Here is a 23,878-nt window from a genome sequence, read left to right as displayed (position 1 = left end):
AAATTACAGTTACGTCCTCTGTGCGCCCGTATACTGCTGACAGGACATAACTGTAATGTCCATTTAGTCCCTCCGCGTTCGCTTGCACCTGAATGGGGAGATTCAGCTGTCATATGAAAGCTGACATCTCCCCTCACTGATCAGAAGCCATGGCTCGCTGCCGATCGTAGCAGCGGCGGTGGCAGAAGAACAGAAGAGGACCTACTCAACTCTCCTGACTTTCCTCCGGCGATCGCCACTCCCCCTTGGCTCTACCGACATCCAGCCTCGCTCTGCCTCTAGTGTCGGGTCCCAGCTTGATGACGTCATCAAGTCAGTGCAAGGCTGGATGTTGGGAAGAGAGGAAGTGGGGAGAACGGTTATTCACTGGATCTGGGGAGGTGAGTAATGGCTGCTACCCATACTGGGGACATCTATCTACACTGTAGACACCCATGCCCGGCTATCTATACTGGAGATACCACTGCCTGGCTATCTAAATTGGCGACACCAAAAAAAAAACCACAAAATGCTCCTAAGGGGGTTTTATATACCAGTCCTTAAGTGGTTAAAAGGAAATACATATGGCAGTCTCCATATACCTCTCAAGTTCCCTTTGAAGGTCTCAGCCATGAAAACATAGTATACGTGTGACCTAAGGCCTCTTTCCAATGGACAGATGGAAAAGAGGCTATGCCTTTGTAATCCAGCAAAAATGCCTGTTCTTTAACCTTTTCGGGACGGCGTGAATGAGATCTTACGCCGCACTTGTGGCTGTTCTAGCCTGATGCGGCGTAGGATCTACACCGGCCCGCAGTTTCCGCTCCTGACGCGATCGTGCGCACCAGGAGGGGTATGGCGTATGGCTGCTGATCACGTGATCACTACGATCGCTGTCCGATCGTAGTGATCAGTTTGACAGCTGCGGCGGCAGGGGGGAAGAGAAGAGGATCCACTCACCTGCCTGCCATTCCCGCGACGATCGGCGCCCCCCTCCGCTCTGGCCGGCATCTCCGCTCCGTCTGACGTCAGCTCCGGGTCCCGGTTAGAAGACGTCATCAAGCCGCGACCCAGAACTGATCGTTAGACAGAATGGAGATGCCGGCCGGAGAAGAGGGTCCCGTGCGGCTCATCGCTGGAGCCTGGAAGGTGAGTGAAGGCTGCTGGCAGAAGGGGGGGGGGCACAGGCCACCATGGGGGGGGGGGACAAATCCAGCCAGCCAAAGACAGGATCTGGCCGCCTGACCCCCCCCCCCCCCAAACGCGCACCCCCCTCCCGCGCAAAATGCCTGGTCCTTAAGGGGGGGTAGGCGGCCGGTCCCGAAAAGGTTAAAGAGACCCGGGGGTTGTTTTTCCTAAAGATAAGAGGACACAGAGGCATGTTCTCTGCACAATGACCAGTCCCTCCCTGAAAACAGCACCAGGCTAGTGACAAGCTGCTTGTCGCTAGCATGCTATTTACCTGGCATTTGTCAATTTCTGCACCTCCGCATCCCCCGCATTGTCTCTCCCGCCGCCTCCACTGCATTGCCTCCCGCCTCTGTAAGCTTCATCCAATCAGAAGCTAAGTCGCGACCCAGGAAGTACTTCCGGGTCATGGCTTAGCTTCCGATTTGAGGAAGCTTTCAGCAATCCAATGGAAAAGATGGGGGAGACAATGCGGGGGATGCGGAGGTGCAGAGATTGACAAATGCCAGGTAAATAGCAGGCTAGCAACAAGCAGATTGTCGCTAGCCTGGCGCTATTTTCAGGGGGACAGCAGAGCCCAGGGGGGATTGGCAACGGCACCAGGAGGACACAGAGGCATGTCATTGTGCAGAAAAAATGCCTCTGTGTCCTATTATCTTTAGTAAAAACCACTTCCAGTTCTCTTGAATGTGCCATTAAAAGCAGGGAGAAAAAAAAACATTTCAAAGAAAAGGAAAGAAGAAATATGGCTAGTTTCCAATAGGGGCTGGCGAGTCTGGGTGCATTGTGGCGTTTCGCACATGTACATCTCTGAGATGTGTGCGCATGGGGGGGCGCTATGTCCATCTATGGAGGACTAAACTCATCGTCCAAAACACACTGCAGCAATTGTTTTTTATGTACACCAATGTGTCCAAAAGTCAACATTAGGTGGAAACAGCTCAATGACTTTCAGTGGGCTGTCAGATCTTATGGGGATTCTGTGTTCATTAAGTGTTCCGAAATTCAGACAAGGGCTCATCAATGCACAAATCATTACTCTTTACAAAGAAGAAACTACAGTTTTACAAAAATGGTTAAAAAATATAAAAATGTCTGTAAGTCGCAAAAAATAAAACTAAATGATTAGCAATATAGCATCCCTTTAATTATTTTTTCGCTCATAAAATCCTTTAAAGACCTTATGATATTTAACCATTCTACGACCGCCTAACGCCAATCGGCGGCTGCAGAGTGGCTCCCCCAGGACTGCCTAATGCAGATAGACGTCAAGTCCTGGGGGTGAAGATTATCGGGGATCACACGCGCATCACCGCTGAGTTACGGAGCTCAACTCTGTAAACAGCCTGCCAGCAGCTCTGTCACAGAGTTGTTCCCAGAGAGGCTCACACAACGATCCCTCTCATAGGCTGATCAAAAAAAGAGGGGGGGGGGGGAGAAGTGCAAATAAGTGATAGCTTGACCAAAAACTTCACAAGAAGAATAGAAATTGGTGCAAAAAGAAATTCACTTTATTATACAAAATTGTAAATATGTATGAAACTGGATGTCAATCAGCCAATATAAACCCACCCACCCACAACCATAAAAATCTAAAAGCCCCTGGAGTGGAGACCTAATAATGTAACGTCACAAACATGAGGGGATTCACTGGCTAATAGTGCAAGTGGTGCCTGGGAGATAACTAGCCAAAAGTCCACCGGTCACAAGTGTAACCACACTTCGCTCACTCAAATGGTTTAGCAGGTGCAAAGGTCCCAAGGACTGGACCTAGGGAAGTAACACAGGCGTTAAAGTAGTCCCATTCGCAGACTTGTCTCCAATGTTGAGCATACAAGCAGGAGAGTGAGGCAAGAAGGGGGAGTAGCTTGGCGGGATAAAGCGTGTCAGGAAGCGGGGTGCAGGGAGTAAAGTTCAGGATGAACTGTCAAAAGCAAAGCTTATCAAACAATGTCTGCATCAGCTCAGCAGATAATTACCTGCCTCATGATTTAGTCTTTCAGGCTTTCTTTATGCACGCACCGCCTTAGTAAGTTGCAGTCCATCCACCAACTTCTCACAATCCACAGGTGTGTATTCTAGGTGGATGGTGGTAATGTAAAGATCCGGCATCACTCGGTCCCACAGCTAAGGCCAGCTAAGGATGCCGGCGTGTCTCTGGCAGAAGCACCACCGTAGTGCCAGCAATCACACACTGTATCAAGTGTATGTGACGTAGAGTCTCACGGCTCCGCCCACCGACCGGTTTCACGCATGTGCACTTCCTCAGGGTGTGGCTAGTGAGTCTTATGTAAATGCATTTAAAGGAGAACCGTAGTGAGAGGTGTATGGAGTCTGCCATATTTATTTCCATTTAAGCAATACCAGTTGCCTGGCTGTCCTGCTGATCCTCTGCCTTTAATACTTTCAGCCATAGCCCCTGAACAAGCATGCAGCCGATCAGGTTTTTCTGACAATTTTGACAGATATGACAAGATTAGCTGCATGCTTGTTTCTGGTGTGATTCAGCCATTACTTCAGCCAAAAAGATCAGCAGGGCTGCCAGGCAACTGGTATTGCTTAAAAGGAAATAAATATGGCAGCCTCCATATACCTCTCACTACAGTTCTCCTTTAAGCTGTTAGCTCTCAAGATCCCGCCCCAAAAAGGCAGGTCAGCAGGATGTCATAATTTCATTCAAAGAACTGGATCGCACAGGCCAAACTTAACCCTTTCTGGACCAGCACCCTCTGCCTCCTTAAGGACCAGAGGGTGCTGGTCCAGCAAACCACCGCTTCCCAACGAATTGCCGCAAGTTACCGTCGCTCCCGCCGGACACGCCGCTCTGTCCCTGCCGCAGGCTGCTCTCTCTGCCATCGCTATGACGGCAGAGCGCTGTGCGCCGGTCAGGAGCCGCTTTCATTGGCTCCTGACCCTGTCATTCCACGTAAGCCAATGGGAACGGCTTACATGAATGACAGGGCCAGGAGCCAATGAAAACGGCTCCTGCCCAGCTCACAGTGCTCTGCCGTCATAGAGGCGGCAGGGCATCACATTGTGGTGGGGGCAGAGCGGACCGAGCGACGGGGGCGCGCGGTCAATGGGACGTGGAGTTTACGTCCGGTCAGGACCGCAGCGCCCCCTGCCAGCCGTAGATTCATACTCGCTCGGTCCGCAGGTAGTTAAGAATAAATAAAAATGAATAATAAAAGTCACTCATATCATCAAGGAAAGGCACATCACGGAATGGAGTCACAGCACAGAGTGGTCGCACAGCAGTTAAATTCCATGCAACTGCATGCCATCTTTTGATTAGGTCACTGGTTGAAGGACCTTTGCGGGACCTAAAGGTTTCACGTAGGAGAGCAGCATGGGGGCAAAGGTCAAAAGCATATCCAAAGGCAGATAGAGGTATGGCAGATAAAGAGGGGTTATCAGCAGGGCTTATTTACAAAAAAAATTGAAGACCAAAGTCCGCATTGTGTCCATATGGAATCAAAGTGCAAAGTTTAAATATCCAGCCACACTCCTTCTGCTTCAGAATCCTATCAAAGTCACCCCCACGTGAGGAGATATTCAACTTGTAGATACCCTTAACCTTAGACCCCACAAGACTGCCCCCATGAAAATCCTTGTAATGTTGCGCCAAGGGGGTTGTGTATTCCTCATCCTTTGCATTCCGCATATGCTCACCTATCCTCGCCCGCAAGGGACGTGTCGTCTTCCCTATATAGTGCATGCCGCAGGGACAGGTGAGCATATACACAACCCCCTCAGTGGCACAATTAATGAAGGACTCAATCTGATAGGATCTCCAACCAAGGAAATCACTGAATTCTCTGGTACGGTCAACTAATGGGCATACTTGAAAATTCCCACACCGGTACAAGCCATTAGGGGTGGCCCTACCAAGCCAGGTAGTTGTGGAACTTCGTTTTAATTTAACTTTGAACCAGTTGGTTTTTCAAAGATATTGCTCCTTTGCAGTTAAATGAGGGTAATCACCAACTAAGGTTTTTATTTCTTTCGAGGCCACAAGTACCGGCCAATGGCGTGTCAAAATTTCCCTAAGCGACCCCCAGTGACTGCCATAGGGCGTGGGAATTCTCAAAATAGCCTCCTTCTCAGCTTTTTTAGGACATGACTTTCGTCTGTTCCCCCTGTAGAGCAAGTGCTCCCTATCTAAGGACCACGCCCTCTTAAGGGCTTTTTTCAGGACCTTATGAGGGTACCCTCTTTCTCTAAAGCGGACATACATGTCCCTAGATTCTCTGGCGAAGGATTCATCAGAGCCACAATTTCTCCGCAGGCGTTGGAATTCACCAATAGGGATTGATATTATCTGGCACTGAGGACGGCAACTTGTGGCGTGCAGGACTGTATTGCCAGCTGTTGGCTTTCTAAAGATGGAGGAAACCAGTGTACCGTCCACTATATTCACCTGGAGATTTAAGAAATTCAAACCCACCTCACTCACAACATAGGTAAGTTTAATATTAAATGGGTTATTATTCATATCACCAAGGAATGACTGGAGTTCCTCCATAATCCCTGTCCAAACCATCAAGATGTCATCAATATATCTTGCACAGGAAGGCACGCTCCTGCCAAAGCAGATGTCGATAAACCACCTTACGCTCCCAAAAGCCCAGATGTAAATTTGCATAGGCAGGAGCACACACCGCCCCCATGGATGTGCCACGTATCTGATGGTAAAAAAATCCACCAAAAAGAGAACAGTTAAATCCCAAGATGGACTTCAAAAGTTCTGCTACAAAGTTATTGTGGCATCGGTACCCAGGGAATGCATCTCGAAGGTAGACGTGTGTGGTCCCGACCCCCTTCTCATGTGGGATCGCCGTGTACGACTCCACGTTGATCCCCACGAGGAGGGAGCTGTGGGGCACCACAACCCCCTCAATCACGCAAAGAACCTCTGTGGTGTCTCGCATAAAAGAAGGGAGGTGGACAACTAAGTCCTTCAATTTATGATCGACAAATTTTCTTACTCTCTCCAAGGGACCATTAACTGCTGATAGAATGGGACTGCCAGGGGGCTCAATCAAACTTTTGTGAACTTTAGGTAATACATAAATAGTGGGAACTGTGTATTCAGAATCCACAAGCTATTCCCACTCTTCCTTGGTCAGGACCCTCTGCTCGTACCCAGAGCCCAGCTGCGAGTTCAGGCTCTTTTTGATGACCTCAAAAGGATTATATTTCAATTCTCTATATGTCTCTGTGTCTGAGAGCTGACGTTTAATCTCTCCAAAATAGTCATCCTCTCTCATAAGGACAACACCGCCCCCCTTGTCACTCGGCTTAATCACAAGTTGAGGAGCATTTTGTAAATCTTGTAACGCAGCTCTCTCGGCCGCAGAAACATTTTGGACAGGGGGGGGCAATGCTTCAATTGACCTTCCTGAGGTCTTTTTCAACGAGCTCCAAAAACACAGAGACATATTTATTAGAGGAGATCGAGGGCATAAACTTTGACTTCAGTTTGAGGTTTGTGAAGGAGGGTGCGGCACTATCACAGGGCTCATCGTCCTCTGCCAAGCAGTCACTAAGCTCATCCTTAAGAGATTCAAGTTCCACTATTGCCCTCCTGTCACATATAGAGAGGGAAATAGGATCTTTGACAATCAGAGATTGCTCACATAAGTCACCAAACATGAGTTTAACAACAGTCTCCTCAGAAAAAGCACAATGTTCTTTTAGGCTGTAAATTCATCGCCCAAGGCAGTGGGGACAAAACTAAGTCCCTTCTCTAGGAGACTAACATGTCTGGGTTCAAGAGCAAAACCTGATAAGTTTATGATATTTTGTGTCATTTTGCCTCGGAATGGCCCGATGACTGCTGGCGGCTGGACCGGCTCTGCGTCAGCCTGATGTCCTTCTCCCCGCTCGAGTCCGAGGTCTGCACATCCTTCCCGTTTTTTGAGTAACATGATTTTGGTGTGTCCATACTTTGTTTGCTGTTCTTTTTGGTCTTATTATTTTTGGCTGTGGGTCATTGATTATTCCCTTTCTTTGGGTCTTTACGACTCACAAAGGAAACAGCTTTGACACTGCTGGGAGATCCTGCTGGGCTGTCGGGTTCACTCTGTGATTTCCTGGGACCCCTTCTCCTGTGGCTTCTAGATCTCCCCTTCCTCCCCTGTGTAGTTCTGGGATCAAAGATAATATATTCGTCCCATCTCTCCCGTTCCCTTTGAAATTTCTGTAGTTTAGTTCTTTTGATATTGTCTTGTAATTTCTCTATATAAGTTCTTAGGGACTCATTGTATTTCTTAAAGTCTGATGCCTATGAGAGGCGATTGCTGTTACTGGATCTCAGGGGGAGGGAGAGAGGGATAATTGTAAAAAAAAAAAAACTAAAAAAAAAAAACAAAAAACACCCCAACAATTTCATTAAAAAAACAACAACGTTGTGGTGGCATGAAAAGGAGGCAAGATTAATGTGTGTGCGAAGTTGTATGGCTGTGCAGCACTGTTACAGCTGCAGTGTGCTGAATTGTAAAAAAAAAAATGGCCTGTTCACTAGGGGGTGTAAGCCTGTGGTCCTCAAACAGTTAAGCAACTTTGAGCATCAGTTTATTAAACTATTGTTTTGGAAATGATGCTGTATTTTTCACAGACTAGTCAGTCCAACTTTTCCAATACATAGAGGATCTGCTAATTGAGGTTACCTGCCTTTTTCAAGCCAGAAAGGAATATTTGTTCTAGTTGCCCATGAAATAATAAAAGAAAAAAAAATCATCAGACTTTAAGTAGGACAACACTGACATCTGCTGGACTTTCCACAGAGCACATTTTTTAACCAACTGCAGCTTCATAATCTTCAAAAGCAAGTTCAGCCTTAAAAAGCTTGTACACAATTTGAAACATTTAAGGCTTGTTCACATGCGCATTTCGGCAGCGCATATGGTATGTGATCAGCAAGAACATCAGAAATGCAGAGAGAGCACTTCTGACGTTAATACTATGTGCGCTGCGCACGCATTTATGGCAAAGCGCATCACTGATCCCGTTTACTGTAATGAATGGGATCAGCAGCTCAACGCAGCGCGTATGGCTTGCTATCGGGTGCGCTTGCGCCACGAGCACACAGCTATATACGTTGCCTAATGTGAACTAGGCCTTAATGTTTAGCAGACTTGTGCATCCAGGGCTGCTGGGATAATATACAGACATAGTCTTTTTCTATTTCTAATATAAGCGAGAGCTTGAATACTTGTTTCAACAAGGTGCTGCTGCACTTCGTAGTGTTTAGCTTAGGGCATTTACATTTTTTGCAAACCTAGTTGCTCTCTCCAAAAAAACTAGTGATATTTACTTTTAAAGCGAGTCTGAAGTGACTATAAATAAAAAAATGGATACTCATCTAAGGAGAGAGAAGGCTCTGGATCCAATAGAACCTTCCCGTTCCCCCGCAGGCTCCTCCATTTGATTCTCCCGCTTTGGAAGCGTTCAGGCTCCCGAAGACCAGCGGCTCTGTACTGCGCACGCTTGAGTGCTCGAGATCTTAATAATTGCTTAACTATATCATCACATAGAGCTTCCCATACACAAAGGATGAACATCTAATGAAAAGTTGTAGTGTTCAGCAAACCCTGAAATTATCATTATCACAAAGGTGGGCAATCCTAGTTTAGTCTCCCATTATATTTCCATTAGTTAGCAATGCACACAGTTATATATTATAAAATAAGGGGCTGTAGACTCCTCTCTCAGTCTTCTGGCTCCGTTACCCTTACCAGTCAGAGCAGTTCACCAAGGATGAGCAAGAATGTTCCTGAGAGATCAACGCCCTTTGCCATTGTCCTCCTTCTTGACCCCCCTCTTTTCAATAAAAATTAGATGATTAAAAATGACTGCTGGTGGTTTTGTTGTTTGTAATAGTGAATCATACTAGTCTACCATGTTTTATAGATCTATATATACACACACACACACTTTTTTTCTTATTAAAATCGCCATAGTGCCTTTTTAAAATGTGAAGTGTAAAGTGAGGTCAGGTGATCTGTGCACACTGGGTGAACCTGACTTTTTCTGGAGGAGAAGATAAGGAGGAGTTTGGACGGCTTCTGCATAATGTTATCTCAAGAAGAAATGGTTATAAGAAAACTAGGAATGTATAGGGTTGCACCACACAGATATAAAAAGGTATAAAATTCAAAAAAAGACCATAAAAACAAATGAATTCTTTAAGTATTTTACTTCCCTCCAAACAATGCAATGCCAAACTTATAATGTCACTATGTAAATAGTAAGGAGTTGGAAAAGTTTCCCAACTAAAGAGTGCAATGTGCAAGTACAAGCTACACCAAGTTTCATCCAGTAAAACCAAACAAAAAAAACCACACATCTGCCAATATATTTTTTCCCCAGTGTTTGGAAAAAGTCAAAATTCTGTATATTTTAAAATTCCAGCTTTTGACTCAAAATTGCAAAATTCAGATGCAAAAGTCAAAATATGCCCTCACCCTCTGCCAGAACTACCAAAGTAACCATATAAGCGTAGATTTAAAGTGCAACGATGACCATTCTGTGCCGAGATCTCTCTTTGCTTATTCCCACACACCCCAATGAGTTCTGGGTCACCATGAGCTTGCTGGTTAGTCTGTGCCTTTTATTCCCAAACACTGTCAGAATTTTTTTTTTAAATATTGCCATTTACATAGAAAACATAACTAACTAAATAAATAAATATAAAGGCTATTGGAATAACACATGAAACATAGTAAAATGAATTATTAGAAACAGAAACTGACTTACTGGTGTAACATATCCCAGGACATCACCAGAAATATGGCGCTCCTTCACCTTTTTGGCACAGTAGTTCTGGTGATCGAGAACAACATCTTTGGCTTTAACATCAGTGGTGACCAACCCTCGGTCCTGGACAGGTACATCAGACAAGTAGGCCTACAGCACAAAGGCAGAACATATACTGCTTTTGAGATCAGAGATCTGAAAAAAGCTTTTACATTTTAATGGTTTTATTGTACAATACAACATATCATCACTAACAACAGCCATTTTGTCACTGAATGGCAATTATCTTTTACCTTAATTCTTTAGCCGCAATATAGGCTTGGTGTCATGAAGCACTGTTAAAAATGGCACCGCCATGAGCGGAAATGTTTAAAAGCCATGATCAGTGTCTTCAATGTAGCCACAGTTTGCATAGTGGGTGGCCTCGGTGGCCAGTAATTACTGTTTTTTAGCAATAATCATGGATTTTAACATTGCCCCCTATGGCTGCACAAATAGAGGTTAGGGGTGGAGGGAGGTTCTTCGGAGTTAAGGCTAGGCACTACGGGGGGGGGGGGGGGGGTTTGGCAGGGGGTTAAGCTTAGGCAACTGAGGGGGAGGGTTATGGTTAGGCACCATGGGGGGGGGGAGTTAAAGAGGAACTCCAGTGAACATTTTACTGTTGGCAGGTGATATAGCTGCTGCATGGTTTTTGGCAGTTGGAAACAGCTGTAAACAGCTATTTACCACAAAAGTTCGAACTTTTCTTGTGGGAGGGGTTACTTGTGGGAGGGGTTTCACCGCAATATCAGTCATACAGTGCCCCCTGATGGTCTGTTTGTGAAAAGGAATAGATTTCTCATGTAAAAAGGGGTATCGGCTACTGATTGGGATAAAGTTCAATTTTTGGTCGGAGTTTCTCTTTAAGGTTAGATGCCACCAGGAGGGTTCAACGTTAGGCACCATCTGGGGAAATCTCACGGCTAGGCATGGGTAGAGGGAGGGTTCTGTGTGACAGTAGATCATATTAAAGGTTAAGTTAGGGTAAAGTAAAAGATTGGTAAAGAATACCAATGTTTTAATTCAGAATGGAGTAGTAGAATATTGATAAATATTGGAAGAAGTAGAATATTGGTAATTTTACCAATATTCCACTACCGGGTGCCTTTTTTACATGTATGCTGGCTTAGTAATAATTAATATCTGTTCAATTAAGGAATTGCAATACATTTTTCTGACTGATTGTAACATTTAAAAATATCTGACCAATGTACCACACACCAGCACACCTATGCCCAATTTTTCCCCAATTATGATAAAAGCTATATCTATGACAAAATTGCTAGGGTGTGTATATTAATAAATTGACAAACACACACGATACAATCTTTAGAAAGATTGAAGAAATATATCTGGCATTCCGGATCGATAAAAATCGAAGCAAACGGGAAATCCGATCGGATTTTTCAGTCAAATGAAAAAAAAAAAGCTTTCAATTTTTTCGGGAGATCGAATCGTTTTTATCGAATTGCTGTAAAATCGGATCATTTTATTGTATCGTGTGTGGCCACCTTTAGAGAGAATTTTTCATCTTCTGTTTAGAATATGTTTTTTGGTTCTGTCTCGATTTCTGCTTTAAAGAGACACTGAAGCGGAAAAAAAATTATGATATTATGATTTGTATGTGTAGTACAGCTAAGAAATAAAACATTAAGATCAGATACATCAGTCTAATTGTTTCCAGTACAGGAAGAGTTAAGAAACTCCAGTTGTTATCTCAATGCAAACAAGCCATTAAAGGTAGCCATACACTGGTCGATTTGCCATTAGATCGACCAGCTGACAGATCCCTATCTGATCCAATCTGATCAGAGAGGGATCGTATGGCTGCCTTTACTGCAAACAGATTGTAAATCGATTTCAGCCTGAAACCGATCACAATCTGTGGAGCCGCCGCTGCCGCCTGTCCCCCCCCCCCCCCCCCCCCCGCGCATACATTACCTGACGCTGGCTCCCGGGCGTCTTCTCCGCATCTTCTCCACGCTGCACCCGCTCCATCCCGGCGCTTCCTGTGTCACTCCGTGACCAGGAAGTTCAAATAGAGCGCCCTCTATTTGAACTTCCTGGTCACTGCAGTGACAGGAAGCGCCGGGATGGAGCGGGTGCAGCGCGGAGAAGATGCAGAGAAGACGCCCGGGAGCCAGCGTCAGGTAATGTATACCTGATTGGATCGGCCGCCGCTAGCGACGCGCTCCCTACCCGCGGGCGATCGAGGGTAATTTCCCGCACGGCGCGATCGACGGACCGATCCAATTTCGGGAGGAAATCGGATCGGCGGGTGCGTTTAGCGCGAACGATTGGCAGCAGATTCGATCCCAGGATCGAATCTGCTGTCGAAACGGCCGCGAATCGAGCCAGTGTATGGCCACCTTTACTCTCCGACTAAGTTTAGTCTGGAGAGGGCTGTTATCTGACTTTTATTATCTTAACTGTTTACTTTTCCTCTGCTAGAGGAGAGGTCATTAGTGCACAGACTGCTCTGAAAGACTCATTTTGAATGCTGAATGTTGTGTAATCTGCACATATTATAGAATGATGCAATGTTAGAAAACACACTATATACCTGAAAATAAAAATATGAGAATATTTTCTTTGCTGCTAATCTTCTAGTAATTATTCATAGTACACAACCAATTCACTATATCATATTTTTATTTTCGCTTCAGTGTCTCTTTAAGTGCGAGGCACATTCCAGAAGTCCTAGTCTGAAAAAGTCGTTCAAATGTCTGATCCAAAAGACAGTCTGCTGAAAAATCCGACATGTTTATGTACCTTATGTCTCCACAATGATTCCGCAATCTCCATAGGCAGTTTTACTCAATGAAAAAAAGACTCCAAGTAGAATTCGAAGTATCTTTACTTGCACTTAAAACATACAGGCATGTTTTTAGAGCTTTTCCATAGGTAAGAAGGATTACCTCACCAATTAACTCAAATCTGTGCAGTGCTTCACTGCTGTCAGTTTTTATCTGCATGGGAAAAACACATTCAAGTGTGCACTAGCCAACTGAATAACATTGGTTCTTAGTTTTCCTGTGCAAAAAATACACAGTCAAGTGGACAGGACAGCACAGGACCCAGGAGTAGCATCTGGGAAAGGCAGCAAATGTGTCCCAGTGAGTCTCTGTTGTCCACATAGTGACTTGCTATGAGTGTAGCAGCAGGTATGTGTTCTTATGAGGGCTCCGTCACTTGTGGAAGTCAACTTCTAAAGCTCTTAAAGGGAACCTGTACTGAGTACAATTATTTAAAATAAACACGAGGTAACTTCAAATGAACATTAAATAGTTACCTTGCCATCAGTTCCTCTCAGAAGCTCACCATTTTCTTCTGACAATGATCCCATCCAGTTCTGACAACATTTTGTCAGAACTGAAATATATCAGTTGCTATCAGTTATAGCTGAGTGTACAACTGATGTGCCCGGTAATGTTCATGTTTCCCTATTGCTCGAGTGGGCGATGTTACAGTTTGCCAGTGTGCTGACCAGGAAGCTGTTGTGAAGTAATGGCCATTTTCAAAATGGAGGACGGAGAATTCCCTTGATCACAGTGGACAAACAGGACGCGGGAGAGGAGAAAAAGATTGAGGAGTAGACTACATGGGAAGTAAGTATGACCTGTGTATGTTTATTTTGACTTTTAATTTTCAGTTTAGGTTTTCTTTAAAGTAAAATGTTAGACTTTTCATCAGATACTTTGGGGCCCCCTTCATGGATCTGGCCTTACCGCCACCGTAGCACCCATTCTTTCCACTACAACATGGCTGTGTGTAAAACCACCTCCAGGAGCGCATTGGGCATACATGGTCATGAATGTTTCCCAACTGCACATGACTAGTATGCTCTCAGCCATGTCTGCTGTGTAGACAATGCTTACACCCTGTTCCAACTGGAACCAGATGGTGCTGTGACTGGGGGGGGGGGGGGGGGGGGGAGTCAGTCACAAGTCTCTAGATGTCTGATGATGTAGAGAAACAGGTATCCAAAACTTGTTTTCGTTTCTCTATGGTATATTTTAAGCCACATTTGCGGATGTCTCGACCCAGAATCTAGTGCTGCTGAGGACAATCCCCGCCCCTTCTCCTGAACATCCCTCTCAGTGTCTGCTGCTCTGCCAAAGGGAGACAGGACTCAACTCGCACATGTAGCCATACTTTAAAACAGTGAGTAGGCACTGTTGTTGAGGAGTCATGTATGTGCATGCTGCTGCTGAATCATTTAGATATTGTCTGGCTAAGGCTCAGGAAAGGGAGGGGGGAGAACCGTGTCCTGGCCCTGGTAGCGAGTGACAGTTGGGACATACTAACTAACTAGCTAAATTCTGCAGGGGAACTGGAAGATTCTGCTACAAAAAATATAAACAATGTTGAACAACATTCAGAGAGGCTGTTGTGACAGCACACTCCCTGCCTGGTATCAGTAGATACCACTATCTATTTATAATTTAAACTTTAAAAACTATAAATATGAAGACCTGTTCTCTGTATCTGTAAAACAAGGAGAGAGAAAATAAAAAACAATACTTGAATGGAGATCCCTAATGAGTCTTCCACCATTTCAAAACCAGGAGAGTGTTTGATCTCTGTGGTTTTCAGAGCATGGGATTTGTCCCTATTGGTTGTGAAATATATTTGTCATCTCTTCTTGTTAAAGGGCAACTGAGAGAGGTATGTGGAGGCTGCCATATCATTATGATAGGAAAATATAAAAGTCCATATTATTTTCATAATGCATAAATCAATAAAACAGTCATAAACAGGCTTGCTACGTAAACAATTATTTTAAAGGGCAACTGGAGAGGGATATGGCGGCTGCCATATGTATTTCCTTTTAAACAATACCAGTTGCCTGGCTATCCTGCTGGTACTCTACCTGTAATACTTTTAGCCATACACACTGAACAAGCACACAACAGATCAGGAGTTTCTGACATTATTGTCAGATCTAACAAGATTAGCCACATGCTTGTTTCAAGTGTGATTAACATGCTGCTGCAACTGCAGCCAAATAGAGCAGTAGGGCTGCAAGGCAACTGGTATTATTTAAAATGAACTAAATATGGCAGCCTCCATGTTCTTCTCATTACAGTTGTCCTTTAAGGTCTGACACTGTACACAGTTTTGTGCCCTTGGCCTAGTAATGTTGGTCAGCAGAGAGGAATTCTTCAAAGAAAGTGGTAAACTGATTTTCATGCTTCAATGGCATGCAGCCTGTGTGTTTACTCATTAAACAAGTAGGTACAGAGTCTTCAGCTGTAGGTAGAGAAGTATATTCATTGTTCTGGTTCAGAACAAATTGAAAAGTTTGTTTGAAGTGTAACTGTCGGGCATACAATCAATTCTTTATTTTTATCTGGTAAACAAGTAATAAGGTTGCTAACCTGGCAATCCAAAAGTAAAAAAAAAAATGCTCTTACTTTTTCTCTACATAAAGCATCATTCCCTAGTTTCCCTTATTACTAAATTCCTTATAGTGCTCTTATTTGGGACATCTGCCGCACAAAAGGAAATGCAGGGCATGCTGGGTTTTCATTTTTCTTCTTAAATTTCCCCTCAGATCTAACAAATGGAGCCTGATTGGCTAAAGCCTCTGTCCCTCCCGTTTCCCCTCCCACACCTATGTTCCTCTCTGATTGGCCAATATTTCTCATGCTGAGACAATGCACTTTCTACTGCAGAACTGGGTGGGAGTGTCTGAAGACTGGGAAGAGGGTGGGCAATGATACACAGAGAGAGTAAGGGAGAAAATGATGTCAGGGTTGGCTTCAAGATAGACATAGTCAAAATTAAAAATCCTAAGAAGGATTTTCTCTTTATTTTTACTATGTGTTTTTAGTCTGAGAGAATATGGCTGACAGCTGTCAGCAGACTTTAGGCTAGGCTAATAGATGCCGCCTTCTTCTTCTACAGCTAGTTCCAAGACCTTTAACCTTGCTAGAGCTGTTGCTTCTTCTCTGTCTCTGCAGGCACATATGCAACTTCTGCTTGGGGCTCTGCCTATTTACATGTGCCTTCTGCCTGTATGTGTAATCCGGATTCAAAACTTCCAGCTTTAGCTGATGGCTAACACTGTGCAATACTCTACTGGTGCTGCAATGGGTGCAATGACATCAGATTAGGACACTGGAGGATCTCCTACCAAGAAAGATGAGAGTAGAGCACCTTCAGAAATTAAAAAAATAATAATTTTATTGCAGCCTTGACAGTAATATTTTTCCACAATGTGTATTTACAGAGGACACTTTTAGCTCTGTACATTCTTGTTTTCACATATGAAGAAGGTGTTTGGTATAAAAGCAGACAGCACATAACTTGCCCACAAAAAGTAAAAGTACACCACCACCATCATTTGTCACCTTACCTTTGTGTCTATGGTCTTTGCAGAAGGTTTCTTTGAATCTGTCTTTGATAAAGTGGCATCGGCCAAATAGCAAGCAACAACCAGAGAGAACAGAAGATAAAGCAGCCTCATCCTTTCAAAAATAACGCACTGCAACAAAAGAAAAGTCCACAGTGACAAATCACATCCTAAACAGAGCCCTCATTTTTTCTACTGAAGAGAGGGAGGGAGACTGGCACAAAGCTCAAGGCAACATCTGACCATCAAACCCTTTCCTTTCTACAAGCAGTGACTCGGAAGCTATGACACTCCTCTGCTTTGACATGAAATGCGTGCTGCACAGCAAGGAACTTGTCCCAGTACACTCTCTGTAAACTCATCAGCTAGGTCATGGAAAATTGCAGGCAGTTTTCAACATGGGCAGGCACTGCCATATGCACTTGTTAGGAAAAGAAAATCTATAGTATATTTTTAGTAACCGCTCACCCGAGTTATTACTGAAACCTTTTCTCCCTAGTAATTTGACATAGCTTTCATTTGTACTTCCTCTTTGTTCCAACAGGGGGTATTTTATATAGACGTGATATCTTGGGAGAACTTTATTGCCAGGTTGCAGACTTTACATTAACATAATGCCTGTGGGGAAAAAGTGGAGAATAAAACAAGCGGGGTGGAGTAGTTGAGTGACAGAGGCAGAGCCACCAGAGGAGCAACCAAATGGGGTCCAAGGCTTTTGGTGGCCTGAACCTATTGCTGATCTCTCTGGCTGCAATAGCGTAACTCACACATCTGAAACAAGCATGTGGCTAATCTAGTCCTACTTCTGTAAGAAACACCTCAAATGTACGCTAGTTCACGGACTTTGGGAAAAATTATTAGTGGCATCACAAGGACAGCCTGGCAATTTGCATTGTATAAAAGGGAAAAAAGATGTCCGCCTCCATATCCCTCTCACTTCAGATTGACTCTTGCTTAACTACATAATGACCGCGTCATCTGATGGGAGTGACCGCGGAGGCAGCCCCAGGACCGCCTAACGTCGATTGGCACCAGGTCCTGGAGCTGCAGTTTCCCAGGGAATGGGCGCGTGCACGCGCGATCGTTCCCTGTCAGTTCACGGAGCAGAGCTCCGTGATTAGCCTGCTAGCTGCAGATCGCGGCTAGCAGGCTGTTTGTAAATGAAAGGGGAAAGAAATCCTTTGTTTACATCCATACAGCGCTGCAGTCTCCAGCAGTGCTGTACGAGATCGGCGATCCCCGGCCTCAGATTGGCCCAGGATCGCTGCGCTCTCATAGGCTGATGCCTATGAGAGGCGGAACAGGATGGATCGCTGTAATGTTCCATACAGAACACGGAGGGGAGGAGGGAAGGGAGGGGAGGAGGGAAGGGTAGGGAGGAGGGAGGGAGAAACAGCCTCATACAGGCTGAATACAGCGATCGGACACCTCCGGCGGCATGTCACTTTAGGGACAAAACAAGGAGGAGGAGAGTCCGATCGCTGGGCTCCATAGCTGGGCTGTGCAAGAGGCTGAAAAAACTGCACAGCCCAGCTGAGCAAAAAAGAGCCTTGTCGTTAGAGGGGGGGTGTTAACCTCCTTGCCAGTTATCCCGATATTACGATCGCCGTTGCTCGCCGCCGATTCACGCTACCCGCTGCGCCCCCTCCCCTCCAGACCCCTTGCACAGCCTGGCCAATCAGTGCCAGGCAGCGCTGAGGGGTGGATCAGGATTCCCTCTGACGTCATCCCACCCCGTCGCCATGGCGACCGGGGAAGCCCAGCAGGAAATCCCGTACTGAACGGGATTTCCTGCTTACTCTGATCGCCGGAGGCAATCGGAGTGGGTGGGGGGAAGCCACTGCTCAGCGGCTATCATGTAGCGAGCCCTGGGCTCGCTACATGATTTAAAAAAAAAAAATTAAAACAAAGTGCTGCGCCGCCCACTTGCCGTCAGAATTGGAACGGCAAGGGGGTTAAGCCTAGGGACCTTAATAGCATTGCTATGGAGAGCTTCTTTTCATCGATCCTATGAGTTACTTCTGGATCACAAGGACACTCAAAATAAATAACTTTATTTATGGAATGCCTGTACATTTACTGACAGCTAGGAACACTGTGTGAATATATTGTTACAGTAGTACCTTTCCCCCCTAAAGAATACACATTATCAGGTAGTAGCGATGTGAAAATTAATAGGGCAGATAATCGTGCTGTTGTACGAGTGTTAACTTTTGATCTTAACAGAATCTCTACAGCAGAATAATCAGATTCAGAAAGCCAGTATCCTCAAGTCAACCCTTTAATTGCCAGGGCTGTGGAGTCGGTACAAAAATCTTCCGACTCCAACTCCTCAGTTTATAGAACCACAGACTCCAACTCCAACTCCAACTCCGGGTACCCAAAATGGCTCTGACTCCTCAACTACTTAGTCTAATACTTACCAGGGCTGTGGATTTTGTACAAAATTATCCGACTCCTGACTCCTCAGTTTGTGAAATCAACGACTCCAACTCCGACTCTGGGTACGCAAAATTGCTCAGACTCCGACTACACAGCCCTGTTAATTACTGACACATATGGATTATACAGGTCTCGTGGCCAAGTAGATGTAATATGGCACTGTTTAAAGTATACCTAAGATGTATAAAGCATTTATACTTACCTGGGGCTTCCTCCAGCAGCCTTCAGGCCGTGGGCTCCTTCACCATCTTCCCGGGCCACTCGGATTCTTCGCTGGCTGTCCTGGTACATTAGCACAGTCCCATTCCATTGCACATGCGTGCCCCGATGCGCCGCCAGCACCATCGCACTCCCACGGCCAGTAGCGTTCCGTGCCTACTGCGCAGGTGCTAAACACTCCTGGCCATGGGAGTGCAACGGGGGCATGTGGCAAAGCTGCGCATGTGCAATAGACTGCGACTGAGCTAATTTATCAGAACAGCCAGCGGACAATCCGAGTGGTCCGGGGAGACGGTATGGTATTGACACCTTGAGTAATAAACTAGCTGCTCTTTTTGTAGGACTTTAAAGAGAACCTGAGGCAGATTTTTTAAATCGTAACAGGACACAGAGGCATGTTCTGCACAATGACATGCCTCTGTGTCCTTCTGTTGCCACCACCAGTCCCCCCTGAAAATAGCAGCGACAATATGCTTGTCGCTAGCCTGCTGTTTACCTGGCATGTGTCAATTACTGCTCCTCCATTACATGGCTCCCCCTGCCTCTCCCCACCTCTGCTAGCTTCCTCCAATTGGAAGCCAAGCCACGACCAAGGAAGTGCTAGGAAGTACCCCCAGGAAGTGGAGAAGCTAGCGGAGGCGGGCAGAGGGGGGGGGGCATGTAATGGAGGATCAGCAATTGATACATGCCAGGTAAACAGCATGCTAGCGACAAGCAGATTGTCGCCAGCCTGGTGCTATGCTCAGGGGGGGACTGGTGGCGGCAGCAGAAGGACACAGAGGCATGTCATTGTGCACAGAACATGCCTCTGTGTCCTGTTAAGATTTTAAAAAAATAAAAAAAATCAGCCTTGTGTTCTCTTTAAAGAGACACTGAAGCGAGACTAAATCTCGCTTCAGGTCTTATATATAGCAGGGGCACGTGTGCCCCTGCTAAAACGCCGCTATCCCGCGGCTTAACGGGGGTCCCTTCACCCCCAACCCAACCCCCGCAAAAGTTGGTCGGAAAATGGTCGCTCGTATTCTTCTTCCTGGAGGCAGGGCTAACGGCTGCAGCCCTGCCTCCAGTCGCGTCTATCAGACGCGCATCGCCGCCTCTCCCCCGCCCCTCTCAGTGAAGGAAGACTGAGAGGGGCGGGGGAGAGGCGGAGATACGCGTCTGACAGACGCGCATGGGGCAGGGCTGCGGCGGTTAGCCCTGCCCCAACCAGGAAGCGCTCCCCCGCTGCACGGAGGGGGTTTGGGGGGACAGGGACCCCCGTTAAGCCGCGCTATAGCGGCGTTTTAGCAGGGGCACGCATGCCCCTGCTAGCTATGAGGTCTGAAGCGAGATCTATTCTCGCTTCAGACTCTCTTTAAGCCTGGTTCACACATCCAATTTTGATTGTCCAATGACTGGTCAATTTTACCACCTCCATGCAGTATGATGGCCAATAGATTTTGAATACTATGTACATATTGTGTAGGTAAGCGCTCATACTATATAAAAGTGGTAAAAATATCAAATCAAAATTTGAGGTTTTCTAAGCTTCAGGCCAAATTCTCATTGAATCCAGTTCGACACATTGCAACAGATTTAAAAAAAATAGACGTATTGCATGTGTTGCAACACACAGTACCACATCACTATTCATTTCTAAAGCAAGTGTGATGCACGCAGTATCTGGTAGCTCATATTCTACAACTGAAATTGACGCACCACGGTGGCAATGCACACATGTGAATTCACCCATCGTCTGATCATCGCAGCGCGTTGATCTGTGGTTATAACTTGTAAACATACCTTATATCTTTGATTTAAGACTGACCGCTACACTTGACAGTACAGCATACAATTATTTTATGAATGACAACAAAGAACCAACAATGCCAATCTATCTTTCCATTGATTTTAGCCCATCTAAAAGACAAACTATTGATCAATGTGTTTAGAATATTATTTAAATTCACAATCAGACGTTGTGTCAAATAAATGTTCATTATGAAGCCATTTTCAGGCTAGGTTCACAGTGGGACGTTGTGTTGTGATGCAGCGTTTAAGTCGTAATGCACGCAGTATCTGGTAGCTCACATTCTACAACTGAAATTGACGCACCACGGTGGCAATGCACACATGTGAATTCACCCATCGTCTGATCATCGCAGCGCGTTGATCTGTGGTTATAACTTGTAAACATACCTTATATCCTTGATTTAAGACTGACCGCTACACTTGACAGTACAGCATACAATTATTTTATGAATGACAACAAAGAACCAACAATGCCAATCTATCTTTCCATTGATTTTAGCCAATCTAAAAGACAAACTATTGATCAATGTGTTTAGAATATTATTTAAATTCACAATCAGACGTTGTGTCAAATAAATGTTCATTATGAAGCCATTTTCAGGCTAGGTTCACAGTGGGACGTTGTATTGTGATGCAGCGTTTAAGTCGTAATGCAAAATTACAAAAAAAAAAGTGGTAAAGCACATTAACACAGTGTTACAGTTGCATTAAGTAGGCTAAGTGAAGCATACAGGCAATAAAAAGTTTACTTTCCTATACCTGGTAACGGGTGCATTTAGAGGTAACGCACTGAAGTAGTGCGTTAAGAAAAGCAGGAGGCAGCACACCATCAAGGTCCATGTTAATGTGCAAGGCTATCCGGTCACCAGGGGGAACTGTAGCGAGCGATGCAAAGAGGCCGGACCCATCAACTAAATGTAGCTCTTTTATTGTCTGACTGTCACCAACTTGAAAAAGGAGCAGTATGCTCCAAAACGTCGTTCCATTGTGATAGCCTGTCATATGGAACAATAAAAGAGCTAAATTTAATTGATGGTGCCGGCTTCTTTGCATTGCTGAAGCAGTGCGTTATAACGCAACATGTTACAATGCAACGCTAACGTCGCACTGTGACCATTGTATGGACTTCTTATTAAAGAGCAACTGTCGGGCATAAAATCAATTCTTTATTTTTATCTGGTAAACAAGTAATAAGGATGCTGATCAGGCAATCCAAAAGTTAAAATTACTATTACTTTTCTTGTTGATAAATTATCATTCCCTAGTTTACATGACTTATTTGGTACACAAAAAATTTGGTACACAATAGAGAAGTTGCAGGGCATGCTGGGTTGTCTTTTTTTGCTTCTCTACTTCCCCTTAGACTTAACTTATGCAGCCTGATTGGCTGAAGCCTCTTTCCCTCCTGTTTTCCCCTCCCACACCTCTGTTCCTCTCTGATTGGCCAAAATTACTCAGGCTGAAACAATTCACTTTCTATAGTGAAGGGCGGGCAAATCAGGCAGAGGAGACTAAGGGCGGATATTACATCACGACTGGCTTCAAAATAGCCGCAGTAAATATGGAAACTGTCTAGAATTGGCCGCATGAATGTATTTGTACGCATGGATCGTAGTACAGGGCCACGCCTTCTGATGACACCGGAAGCCGGCGAAACATGTTAGGGCCATGCACCCTCTGAGACGGCCACCCGCTGGCGACCTCTGCACCTTTGCATCCCCCTGCAACTTACCCTCTCCCCCAACATCGTGAAGGGAAGCACCGCTGTACCTTGCTGGTTTCTCCATTACAAGGAGACTGCGCGCACTGCTACGTTGCTGGTCATCCTCCATACTGGAGCCACGCTGTTTCCTGGACAGAGCTACTACTGGTTCCCTAGGTGCTAACCCTGTCACCAGGGATACAGTTCATGACCCCCTCTTGGACACTCCACACATCGTGAGTATCACGCAGCAGGGACAGCTGAGGAGTAGCCGAGGACTGGGTGAGATTCATATGCTCTATTGAACTGCTTTTCGCTTTGCATCTGTCCTATGCTTTGCCACTGGATGCTTGTTACTTTCCGGCTTATTGTGGACTGTTTGTTTCTGCTGCATGCACGCTAGGATTTTTGAAACATAGATGCATATCATGAACTGTTTTGGAGGCAATCGACCACAGTGAGTGGAGGAGTTACACCATTCATTTATAAAGCAATAATGGCTGAATTATCACTCTATGGAGTATCAGTGCACCTTTTTGAAAAATTCTAATCTGGCCAGCATAGTCAGTGTGTGTTTGGAGTGGTGCGTGGGATTTGGATGTCTGCTTGCTGGGATGGCCGTCCCATATGTTTATTAATCTTTATATATGTTTTATAAATAATGAATAAACCATTTTGATATTTTTGAAGATTTTGGATATTTCGAGTTATTGGGATTACTTTATTACCTCTCCAATCATTAAATATATTGTCTAGAATAGGATTCTCTACTTTTCCTTTATAAAATTCACAGGAATCATAACATGGACAGTGCAATACATGTTATGTAAGTAGAGCAAGTATTTATCTACTTATATGTTTGTTTGTTTTTGCCTGAGATCGTATGGCTGACAGCTCCTCTTTAAGCTGCATTATAAGAGGTTTTAACACAGCACCGCAACGTCCTACTGTAAACCTAACTTCAAGAAAATTATTTGAAAGATTATAACGAACCAATTGGAAGTTTGGCGAATATCTTTTGATCTTGGCAGCAACAGTTTTGTCCATCTCTAATGGCTAGCTTGACAAGACTGTGAAGCATGAGGCCATCAACCAGCATGACCAATAACAACCCACATTTCCCTCAGCTGTCTACTCCTAAATTGGCCGAGAATCAAGAGTTTCATCTCAAATCCAACAAGAAATCCTTTGCAATATACCTGTAAAATTAAATTTAGACTGCCGGAAACAGTATTTCTTGAAGTCCTCCAGGATGGCCTTACATGATATATACTGGGCTCTGCCCACAGGAAACAGGGTCACACGGTTCAAAAGATCAATGCCATCCTTGATCCTTCAGTGTTTACAAGAGAAAACACCACTAAGGAGAAGAGCAAAAAAAAAAACCAAAAATTAACATA

At 45.0% G+C, this 23,878-nt stretch overlaps 1 protein-coding gene across 5 annotated transcripts in view; it reads right to left on the bottom strand.

The window, feature by feature from the left end:
* CHID1 (chitinase domain containing 1) overlaps positions 1-23,878 on the bottom strand; it is an 896,926-nt gene that overhangs the window by 820,390 nt on the left and 52,658 nt on the right. For all 5 annotated transcript variants that reach the window (XM_068261168.1, XM_068261169.1, XM_068261166.1 and 2 more), the window contains 2 exons: positions 16,328-16,456; positions 9,928-10,077 (listed from right to left, as the gene is read on the bottom strand). In XM_068261168.1, the coding sequence (XP_068117269.1) occupies positions 9,928-10,077; positions 16,328-16,438 (261 nt within the window). In that variant the 5' untranslated portion in view covers positions 16,439-16,456. The remainder of the gene's footprint in view (positions 1-9,927; positions 10,078-16,327; positions 16,457-23,878) is intronic.

Source organism: Hyperolius riggenbachi, chromosome 11 (genome assembly GCF_040937935.1).
Source record: "Hyperolius riggenbachi isolate aHypRig1 chromosome 11, aHypRig1.pri, whole genome shotgun sequence".
In the NCBI taxonomy this organism is placed as follows: Eukaryota; Metazoa; Chordata; class Amphibia; order Anura; family Hyperoliidae; genus Hyperolius; species Hyperolius riggenbachi.
The sequence above is the reverse complement of the archived record's forward strand: the minus strand, read 5'-3'. Positions and strand labels throughout refer to the sequence as shown.